Source organism: Artibeus jamaicensis, unplaced genomic scaffold, assembly GCF_021234435.1.
Source record: "Artibeus jamaicensis isolate MK-2021 breed Jamaican fruit bat unplaced genomic scaffold, CSHL_Jam_final scaffold_537, whole genome shotgun sequence".
NCBI lineage: Eukaryota > Metazoa > Chordata > Mammalia > Chiroptera > Phyllostomidae > Artibeus > Artibeus jamaicensis.
The window spans coordinates 42795631-42807435 of NW_026522047.1; the positions used below are offsets into that span (position 1 = coordinate 42795631).

At 41.7% G+C, this 11805-nt stretch overlaps 1 protein-coding gene across 1 annotated transcript in view; it reads right to left on the reverse strand.

Annotated features, from left to right (window-relative positions):
• SAFB2 (scaffold attachment factor B2) overlaps positions 1 to 11752 on the reverse strand; it is a 33570-nt gene extending 21818 nt beyond the window's left edge. The window contains 10 exon segments of the mRNA XM_053658385.1: positions 922 to 1022; positions 1566 to 1615; positions 2032 to 2161; positions 2164 to 2541; positions 3453 to 3480; positions 4352 to 4410; positions 5981 to 6188; positions 6274 to 6338; positions 10281 to 10368; positions 11462 to 11752. Coding sequence (XP_053514360.1) covers positions 922 to 1022; positions 1566 to 1615; positions 2032 to 2161; positions 2164 to 2541; positions 3453 to 3480; positions 4352 to 4410; positions 5981 to 6188; positions 6274 to 6338; positions 10281 to 10368; positions 11462 to 11647 — 1293 coding nt within the window. The 5' untranslated portion in view covers positions 11648 to 11752.
• Positions 11753 to 11805: the final 53 nt, after the last annotated feature.

Consider the following 11805-nt stretch of genomic DNA (forward strand, 5'->3'; position numbering starts at 1 on the left):
GATTTTCCCACCAGCATGTAAGATCTATGATGACAGGAACTTTTTTGTTTGCTTAGGCTTTATAATCTGTGCCTGAGTCCAAAAGGAGGTCAAAAATAAATAAATAAATGGGTAGATTACAGCTTAATAGTTTTCCAGGGCCTTCTGAATGCTTCTCCCGGATCCTGTCTGCTTAAGTCACTAAAACATTCACCAACACCAAACTGTGACTCGGATCTGAGCAAAGGTATGACCAGAGCAGGTCAGGATGAACTAGCCACAAAAACTGTCTGGAATCCCTGCAATTTCTTAACACCTTCAGGCACCAACTCCTACTTCTCCCTCAGAGGGCCACCTCCCATAGGCACCCAGGAGACCAGGGCTGTCCCTATGGCTTATAAGACTGCTTTATCACCTAACTCTAAAATAACAATTATTTTCAAAAGTCCTTCAACTTCCTTGGAAAGCTTCTAAACTGTATTATTTTCCTCCTGCCCCCATAAGCAGCATATCAGGTGACTTACTTCTAAACCACTATCACATCCCAGTTTTCAAATTATATACTCAAGATGCTATTAAGATGTAGAAGTCAATGTTTCACTTACTGTTAAGAAGAAAAAATAGTCAGCACACCAGCTTTAAGTTCTGCATAGGCCAAAAGATAGTAGCTTCTTGAAGAGAAGTCAGAACCACACGAACGTTCAGACAGCAGTTATTTATACGTTTCTACATAGTCCTCTACGTCATGATGCTTTTCTGTCTACTATCCACTCTCAACCAGAAAAAAATGTACGCAACCCAAAACCAGGTGTGCTTTTGCCCCTTGAAGATCCTCCCTTGCCTTTTGTTAAACCATGAATGACCACCAAATCAGTGAAAACTCATGTATTTTTTAATGCCAAATTGAGGCAAGGCAGCAAGTCATAATAAGGGAGAGCATACCTTCCCATACTTGCTGAAAAGGTTCTTCAGATCTGTCGCTCGAGTTGTGGAGGACAGTCCGCTGACCCACAGATTCCTACCAGAACTGCTGCTGATCCGACCTGGAGCAGGAAGGAGAAGATTATGCTTTGCCCCCAGGCATAAAAGGAAGCACAACCACTCCTAAGATGTGGCCCTCTCTCAAACACTAACTACATCCTATTTCAACTCTTCTGATTCATGAATTTAATTACTGTCAATACCAAGGACAGAAGATGAAAAATGCCATCCATGGCAGAAACAGAGTTTTCTTACTTGAGGAATAACACATCTAGGTCAGTTACAAATTGAAATGTCTTCCAGTGAAGATCACAACCAAGATACCTGTTTCTATAACTCTTGTTATATTATTCAATGGAGAATGGAATTATAATAAGATTCAGTGTAAGAGAATTTTTACTATCCCATAAATGACAGCCATGAGAGACATAAAACACAGCTTACCAACATTTAAAACTAATCTCTTGAGATACAATTATATGATTTATTCTAGCAATCCACAATGAAAACAAACTAATGGATCCAGAACATGGCAACTTCCAGGCTCCTCCCTCCCAAGCTAAGGGATCCACAGGTGGCTCCCCACCATGTAAGTTAAATCCTACCTTTTTCATCTTTAATGACTGGCTTTATATCTTTTTCTTCCTTAAAAGAACTAGAGATAAAAGTTAATGTTAATTACACAGGAAAAAAACAAAAGAGAACTAAATTAAAAGTAAAATGTGCTAAAACTGAATACCTACCAGAAAATTAATCTGAAATAAAATTTTAACAGACGCCTTTGCAAGCTTATATTGGATATCTGCCCCCCAAAATACAATGTCAGATTCTTAAGTCAATCGATTTAACTGAAGAGAACACTTAGCAATTAAAAGCACAACCATAGTAGGTTGGGAAAAAGAAATCAAATCAGCCATTAAAAATACAAAGAGAAATCAAACATTCTTTAGAAATAAATTACAATTTCGTCAGTCTGGCTGGCCAATTGCAGAAAAAAAACAGCTTATGTGTGTCATTAAACGACCAATGAAAAGGAGATAGCGTCTGGTCTATAACTGAGAAAAAACAAACCTCATTTTCTGATCAGCGCCCTCACTGGCTGAGGACTCTTTAGGAGCCGGAGGGACTTCATTACAAGCTTCAAAAGCAAACTTCTTCACGTCTTCTTTGCTATCTCTGAGGTCTGGGCTTGAGGCTTCCGGGGCGCTTCCGCGACCTCCTCGCTAGAGGCTTCCGCGCGCTCTGAGGCTTTACTACTCTGCTCAACTGGCTCCTCTAGCCCTACAGGCTCACAGTCCGTCCTCTCGTCACCGCCTGTCTGCTCCACGGGCTCCCTTTTCACTACCGCTAACAGGGTGTCTGCCTTGCTCCACTGAGCTTGTGCTGTTGACTCGCTGGCCAAATCTAAATCACCCTCCTCCGGATGGCCGCTGCCAAAAAGGTCTTCTTCCTCCGCAAGCTTTCTGTCTGGCCCCACGCTACTTGTATCCTGTGCAAATGGCTGCTCCAGCTCGGAACCTTCTTCTTTTACTGGCTCAGATTTACAAGTTTCCCCCAAAATGTCGAGTATTTTCTCATTTTCTACGGATTTAACAGGAATAGAATGGCACAAGGTTTAATTACCAGGGAAATAAAGCAATCACAAATGCGGAACTGGCACGGCTGCCACACTAACACGAAGAGAACCGCTAGCTACACAGAGATTGGAAAACCCGCGGGTACACATGTTACACTGGTTACACTACCTGCACTCCAACCGACTGACTGCTAGAGTAAGCCGCTACGCTACATGGTAAAGGCCCCCACAGATTTAAACACCTACAACCACTTGGCTGCTTCTCAATAGTCTTCTTCATGTTTTGTTCAAGTCTGGGTCTTCTGACTTATTTTTCCAATGTCCAAGGTGCTGAACCGAATGCAGTCACCATTCAATGACAGCTCAATTTCCAAATTTCTTTGAATTTCTTTTAACAGAACAGTCCAAAATGAAAACCAGAAACTCTTCAGATGGCGAGAGATAAACGCAGTTCAGAAGGGGAATAATATGTTGGAAATTTTCATGAAGAAACTCTGTTTCCTCTTCTGGAATCCAGTCACTTCTCAGGTTATAAGTGCCCTGACAATCGCATATCCTGCCTTAACTGAATTAGTCAAATTGACTGCAGCGAAATATCACAAGATCTGTTTCATGTGTAGAAACACATGGAAGAATCATAAGGAGAAATTATGTAAATGCCATTCTATGTGGTTAGAGAGATGAACATAATTGCTACATCTCACCACATATATATGACCTCTAGAAACCGTAACGGTCGTTCCACAGATCTGGTGATATAAATGGGTTTCCAATCTCTGATCCTTGTACGATCTGGATTGTCCACCATAAAAATTATTTATAAGACCATAACACAGCATAAAATATATAGACAGCTTGAAATAATTGTAGTGAGAAAACTTTCAAACCATAATTGTTGTGTTTCTCTTATCAGTACCTGGCTCCAATAGTGGTTCTTCAATATCCTATTTATAAAAAGAAAAGAGAAAGAAAAAACACAGGCATTTAAAAACTAGCTAGATACATTTCCCAAGCAGATAACAGCTTTCACTCAAGTATGAATAAATGCTGTTTCAAAGAACTTTCTCTACTCAAAACAATGTATTCCAACCTACAATCATTTTGTTACTTTCTCCCCAGCAAAAGCAGAAAGGTAGTGGTACTATTTAGCCTGTTTAATTCTCCTCTGAGTCTGGCTACCCCATCCCAAGTCCAAGCTCTTCTAATGGTCTCACGCACATGGCCAACTGGTTTATACATCACACCAGATTGGAAGAAAAAAATGTGTTTTGCTCAACATAAACTATTATTTATAACTGGAGCCAGTTAACAAAACCATTTCATTACCCCACTTAAAATCTCTCCCTGACCTCCTACTGTACATAAGACCATCTGATAAATCCCTTCCCAGCCCATAGACTCTGGTAGTCAGGCCCACCTGCATCTGCAACCCCAACCCTGCCCCTCTGCCCTTACCCTGTGTACTCCACTGCATCCCTGAAGTGAGTCACACTCCCCTCTACCCCAATGTCACACCTTATTTTGATTAGGACTTCCTCCAGGAAGCCTCCTAGGTGCTTTTGTTGGCCAACTACCTGAACTTCTCCCTCAATGAACTTCTCTTCCAGTTACGTTCTTTTTGGTTATTAACCCTGCCCCCACTAGACTGAAAGCCCCCAAACTGACAGGTTTGGCTCTCAACCTCTTATCCCCAGCACCAGGGAATATCGATGCTCAGGGAACCATTTTTATAAACATGCACATATCCTTTCCTACTATGGAAAGTTAACCACTCACATAAAGTTTCCAGCCATGCAGAAACCAATGGTCACTTACCGAAGGTACTTTGAAGTCCAACGATGAAGTGTCCAAAGTGTTCTCAAAGCCTTCCCCATCTACCTAAAAGATGATGAAAGGTCACTTTGTGGGGACAGAGCTCTGAATGCCAAAACCTGTGTCTCACTATGTTCCAGGCAGCTCACATGTCTATTTCCTTCATAGATCTACTTCCATCTGCAAGTCAACTGTTAGATGATTTGGTTTATTACTTTCCTCCTTGCCCCCACTTGGTCCAGCACTGGGTAACACCAGCATGGCTGACAGAGGCTCACAGATGGTAGGCATTCTGTTAGCACTGTTCAAATGAATGAATGAATGCACTACCTAGGCAGTTTCCACATACTGGTGGTCCACATACACCACTCTGCCATAGACTTTCCAAAGTAGAACTCAAAGCCAGGCACTCCTCTGATATCACCTGATAGCAACCCACTTAAAATAACAGTAACTGGCACTTTCTTCTGGAGTGCCTTATTTAACAAATACTTAATTTGACTGTTTTTATTATTTACTATACCAAAATAATAAAAATAATGAAATAAAAGACAAGCCAAACTTTTTTAAAGGTTACTAAATCTGAAGGCTTTTTACTATTTTTAATTAAATACAAAAATATCCCTTTCTAGATACTTTTTTTCATTTTCTAGGTTTGAACCTTGGAACCTGGATGCTTCCATTAACTAGGAAGTTAGAAACCATGCACATGCTCTGAAAATAATTAACATGACACAGCAGAACCATGCCCACAGAGGGCAAATCAGTTGCTTAATACCACCCCAGGCTGAAGTATGGTGATGTTTGGAGTTCATGAATTTTGACCTTGAAGGTTTAAAGTTCAGTTGTACCAGGGCAATTTTTTTTTTCAGTTTACAGTTGTAATGCCTTAAGTAAATAACACAACCAAACTAGAATGGCTGGACATGCCAAGCTGGTGAGATTAAGATGGCCACCACAGAGAGCTCTATGCCAAAATACTGGAAGAACTTGGAAAGATGATGCTGGTAGCAATTAAAGTCCTACCTTACACACAAGGACATTAATAGTGGATCTCTTTTAACAGGAGATGTTCTTCTGAGATGACAAATACTTCTCTTCACTGTATTTCACATCCTTTTTTTTTTTTAAAAAGAGTTTATTTACTTATTTTTAGAGAGGGAAAGGGAGGGAGAAAAAGAGGAAGAGAAACATCGATCAGGTGCCTCTTGTAGTTCCCCAAAAGGGGGCCAAACCTGAAACCTAGGCATGTGCCCAAACTGGGAATCAAAATGGGAATCTTTCAGTTGGCAGGCCAATACACAATTCACTAAGCACACCAGCCAGGGCAGAAAATACTCTTTACCAACTGTGCCAACCTTTTATGACTTACGCTTAGAAAATATCTCCCACCCAATTATAAATATTCTCCAGTACTACAAAAAATTATCCATTAATTAACATCTCTGACCTATGTGGAATTTAAATGAACTGAACTTACCAAGGTTCAGATCCTAAATTAAGTGTTTATACTGATTGGTGTTTTTGTTGCTAGCTATTAATCAACCCCGAGCGCATTCTCACTCATATAAACAGCACATAAGCACTGGGAGCCTCAGGGCTCCTGGCACATTCCATGTGTCTTGGCGTTACCTACAGCATGTTCTGTGAGCTGAGCTGGGAGCTCTCTCAGCTGTGCCGCCACATACTCTTTGCTATCACAAAGGGAATCAAGGATGCTGTCCGTTCCGTCTTCCCCAAAGTCAGGGGCACTGCTGTTCTCGACTTCAGCTTCTTCTAACACACTAACGTCCATCATGTCAATATTCTGCAAGCTCTCCAAACTTGCTTCCACGTCCTCCTATAAAGAGGAATAAGCAGTGTCAATGACCAGGTGGACCAAAACTCAGAGCTCCTGCCATCATCTCCACTGTCACACCACGTACCTGCCCATCTCTGGAATCCTCTTCCAGGCCATTGTCTTCTGTGCCTTCTTCCTCTGTCTTCTGTCCTAATAAAAGAATTAATTGTTCAATCGGATAACAATCAGGACTGGCCTAATAATCAGTTTATACAGAACAATAGATTTCAATCTTGGAGAGAACATGTTACAAGGAAACTAGAAGCACCTGTTCAATTGTGTATAATTTTGTCTACATTGGAACATGAATATCTAGGATTTCTGTAATACTGTCAAACAAAGCATTTTGTTTTTGCACAAAATACCTAGGAGCTTCAAAAGATTTCAAAACCACCCTAAAGTAAAACAAATATCCCAAGAGTGAGCAAAGGGTAACAGGCAATTTTCAACAAACGTAATTTTAATGTGCATCTAGTAATCGAAGAACTGTGACCTCCAAAAGCATCCTGGATTATTAACTGGTAGTTTTCCCTATATTCCACCATTTCAAGCAGGTCACCTGCCTTTCATCAGTCTTCAACTCAGGAACACTTTTCTGCAAAGCAAAGACTACCATAAGGTACATGGTCATCCTGAGTCTTATGCAAAAAAAACTATTTATAGTTAATGGTAGGCATTCCCGGGGCAGGGGCAAGGGGGTATGCGGGAAAGCAGAGGCAACACATGTATCATAAGCCTCAAAAATATACATGGAATACCTATACTCCAGGTATTCCCCTTATGACATGCACTAAAATGTCTGACAAGAAATTCACAACATAGGTATTTATTTCATCTACAAAGTATACACAGCCTAAACATCTGAAAGGGAAAGAATTTCAGCACATTTTGTCCATACGTAGGATATTAGCAAGAGGAATCAATGGGGAGAGTGGAGTGTCATCTGGCAGTATCTGCAGACATTCTAGACATATCACACTTGAGGTATATGCTACTGGCATCTATCTAGTGGATAATGAGTGACTGAGGATGGTGCTCACCCTCCCACAAAGAATAGTTCACTCTAAATAGTCAATAGTGCTAAGGCTGTGAAACCTCATGGTACACCATACAACGTCTTACAACTTAAAAAAAAAAAAAAAAAAAAGTCTCAACCCTGGCTAAAGTAGCTCAGTGGATTGAGCACTGGCCTGTGAACCAAAGGATTGCGGTTCGATTCCCAGTCAGGGCCCATGCCTGGGTTGCAGGCCAGTCCCCAGAAGGGAACCCACGAGAGGTAACCATACACTGATATTTCTCTCCCTCTCTCCTTCCCTTCCTCTCTAAAGATAAATAAATAAAATCTTTTTAAAAAAGTCTCGAAGAATATGAAATGACATGGTAAAGTTCCCGAAGTTTTAAAAAAACCCAAACCACACAGATCTACTTTTATTAAAAAGATCTGTATGCTTATATACATGCAAGTGTGAAAACGCATACAGGTGGAGATGACTGAGGCAACCATCAAAAGTGGTATTAGAGATCACTTTATTTCTACGTGTGTACTTTTTACATTTTCCAAATTATCAAAAACTAGTATTTTAATATTTTTTTAAAGTGAAGAAATTCTATACCTTAGGTATCTCATTCACCATTATATCAGTAATCACTCAAGAAATGTACTCTTACTACATGTTAGATACTGTACTCTCTACATCTTATTAATACTCCCCACAACACTAGCAGCTTTATTATCCACATTTGATACATAAGAATTTGGTTCAGCACCAAAGATGGGACTCAAAAACTCAGCTGTACCACTTCCCGTCATATCTAAACCCAGCACATGCTTTTGAAATATACTGTCTAAAAACGTTTGGCAATTGCATCCAATTTCTAGGCCTCTAAGTAGTAGCCCACAGTGCCCATACAGGATGTAAACAGGACAGACGCACACCCTAAATCTTCAACAAAAAGTGCCCTAAATAAGAGTGTGAATGACAAACACTGAGCAGATAGGATGCACCCCATTCCCAACAGCCTGGTCTCTGTAGACTAACAGCTGAAACAGGGGCTGGGAGGCAACAGGACAAAAACTAGAAAATCAATTTCCCACATAAAACCTAATCTTTTAAAGATTTTAATCTTTCAAAACATATCAACAAGTCTCCCTCAATTTTGCCTGTTTAGATGAGTAAGGAAAGAGGTTTCTTGTTCTGAGTTTAAGGAGGAAGTTTTCTCTAAGTTTAGCTACTCGTTATTTTTAAAAAGCAACAGTCACTCGTGAATTTCCAGAAGTAGTCCCACTCTATGACAGGGACTGTGAGAAATATTGGTGAATTCCTCTTGATCATTTTTACATAATCTTAAGAACCTACTTTCAACCAGGACACCGTTAAGATCTAACACTTCATATCACTAACCACGAGACCAGACACCTCCAAAAAATGCTCGCTCAACAACCTGTAGGTGCTATCCTCTGTCCCTGGACTCCAGCCACCTGTTACTTCTCTGGGTGTTGGTGACTTCTTTGAAAAAAGAAGGGGAAGGAGCCAATGCTAGGGCTTAGTGGTATAAATATTATCTTTATACCAATGAAAGTGACTATTCCCAAAGCTTTCTGACAAAATGCTAACTCCATTTAGTATTGATTTGACAAGCTTTAATCCAGACATTCAGGCAGGTTTTCAAGGCACCCAGCTAAGATTCAGTTTGTCTAATGATATAAAAATCCCTATCAGGAGCCAAGAACGTCTGGATTAGTAAACTTTGAATCTCCAGTTTTAAATAAGCATCTACATTAAAAAACTTGCAAGAAACTATTTTAAACTAATTTAAGTCACTTCGTAAAACAGACTTTCAGGCCACGAATAATTTAACAGCAAAGCACAAAGAGGTAGTTCTATGTTTCCTGCTACAGACCAGTCTCTCATTCTATGTGCATTTAGACAGTATTCATAGCTTAAATATGGGTCAACATAAGAGCAGAAACAACATCAATGTCTTAAAGTTAAATACTATATAAATCTATGGTACCTAACTAAAAAATTTAATCTTTCAAAACACATACAGTACAAGTTTTAACAAGTTCGATGAGATATAGAAAAGTTGTCATTCTAGGAAAAGCTGTTAAAAAAGTAAACTGAAATTGTTAAAAATGCTACAAATTAATTATTTTATTTTCTAAACTGTTCTCCACTACCTCAATTATATTTTCCTTGTCACTGTAAAATCTACTAATGAAGACAAACAGCCAATGAGGGTAGCAAGGTTTTAAAGTTTTAAAAAAGTAAATCCTTCCAAAAATAAATAGCATCAGCCATAAAAAGAAACCGATAATGTGGCATAACATAAATAAATTTTGAAAACATAATGCTCAGTGAAAGAAGGCAGACACAAAAGGCCACATATTGTATGGTTCTATTTACATGAAATGTCCAGAACAGGCAAATTTACAGAGACAAAGTCAATTAGATATTGTGAAGGGCTGGGGGGCAGGGTGTAGTGGGGAGTGATTGCTAATGGGCATGGTGATTGCATTTTGGGGTGATGAACATGTTCTAGAATTAGATACTAGTGACAATTGCATAGCCTTGTGAATAAGCACTGCATTGTACACTTTAGATAGGTGATTTTACTGTACTTAAAAATCACACTGGTAAAAGAGAGGCTGGGTACAAACACTCCGACAATCTATTTCGGACCCTAGAGAAGCTAGGTTCTACTTGGTCTTAGGTTGTTATCCTTTTCCTCGATTTAAATCCCATTTTTTTTTAACCAGTAAGGAAGCCAAGCAGGTGCATTTAGTTGCTCAAACCAGTTGGGGCAGGTTTTACAGGTATCTTATTCTAGTTCTTTTTTAAAACCAATGGCCAGAGCTGAAATATTTTTATTATACATTTCAATTTTATTTGGCATCTTTCTCCAGCACTCTGACAGAGCTACTTGTTAACTGGTGAAGAGCAGGCATAATTATGAGGTAGTGAACAATGACAGCCAAAGACATTCTCCTCCTGGCCTGGAGGGCAGAAAGAGTGCTTAAAAACCAGTTCTCTAACCCTGCTCTCCAAGCAAACACTCAAGCCCCAAGCAGCAGTAAGTACAGGCAGATACCTTTGGCACATCTCTTTGCTATCTTCTTGTGTGTGGCTTCCAATGTGATGCCAATTTCATCAGGATCCTGCCCTTCTTCCTTAACTGCCTGTCAGGAAGAGATGAATTTTACATTATCCAGAGCTGCAGAGCACACTGTTGTTTTTTATGACAACTTCTAGGCAGAGAAAGGCAAACCACTGCCTGCAAAGAACAAGTCTGATTCTGCCATCAGGGCTGCAAGCCCAAAAGGCACGGAATGAATACAACACAACTCAGTTCTCTCTGCACCCCACACCCAAAAGGCAAAGGGATGTGTAAGCCGGGTCTCCAAGAATCAGGGTCAACGACCAGTTCCAAAATGGCCCCAGACCTCGAAACTGCCCAACTTTCTAGTTTTAAGTTTACAACAAAAGGCCTGTACTTGGTCTCCACAGGCAACTCAGTGGCGCTCCACAAGCCATGTTTGACCTCTGGGGGGAAAAGCAAACACACTAGATCAGAGGAGGTAGGTACCTCAGTGATCTCTGCGTGCCTGGCACAGGTCTGGGCACTCAACAGTAAATTGACCATTTCTCGACTCTTAAGCTTGTTCTGTCGGGGAGAAGACCATAGCTCAAATTCAACCTTGTGTTATGGTGCTGCGAGGTGGAGCACAAACACAGGATGACGTGATAGAGAGAGGGAGGGGTGGAGCCTCACTTTAAAGGGTGATTGGGGAGGTAACATCTCAAACAGATCCAAACCACAACGAGGAGTCTACCAGAAGACCCACGAGAAGAGCAGTCGAGGGCAGGGCATGGTGAGTGCGAAGGTCCTGGGGGCAAGTACAAGCACAACTCCCTTTCCTGGAAGATGTCAAAGGTCCTTCCGTCATAAGTTTTCCGGGGAGGGAAACTGAGACTCCGGGAGAGGAAGGCACTTGTCCAAGGTCACAGAGCCGAGTCTAAACCTCAAGCTCCGAAAGGAGTCCAGGGACCACCCTAGTGGCTAAGAATGCGGGTCTTCAGCGCACTTATGTCAAGAAGCAAAGCCCCAAAAGGGGCGGTGACGGACCAACATGACACAGCCTGTCCCGCGGTCCCCGACAGCTCCGGCTGGGGGTCGCCCATGCCCAGGAGTCACGGTGACAGGTCTACACGGGGGCGTATCCCGGCCTCCTCCGCCACCTCCGGGCCCCCACAAGTCCCGAGCCACCTCACCTTCTTGAGTCGCTCCATTAGGACACTCTTGTTGCCGCCCGTGTCCAGATTCCGCTTCTTTAGCTCTGCCCGCAGGTCGATCACCCGCAGTTCGCTGAGCCGCCGAGTCCCGGCCTCCGAGACGCCTGGACCAACAGTGGCCGTGCCAGAACCCGAGTCGCCGGACCCTGCCACAGTCTCTGCCATCCCGAGTTTCCTGTCTCTGGCACCTACTCTTCACGCCGGTAGCGGCTGTAGCGGCTCTGAACACAAAATGGCGCCGCCTAAGAGGAAAACGCACTCACTTCCTCCCGCCCGGCTTTCCGGCCGCGCATGCGTTCTTAGCTACGAGCGGTGTAGCGCAT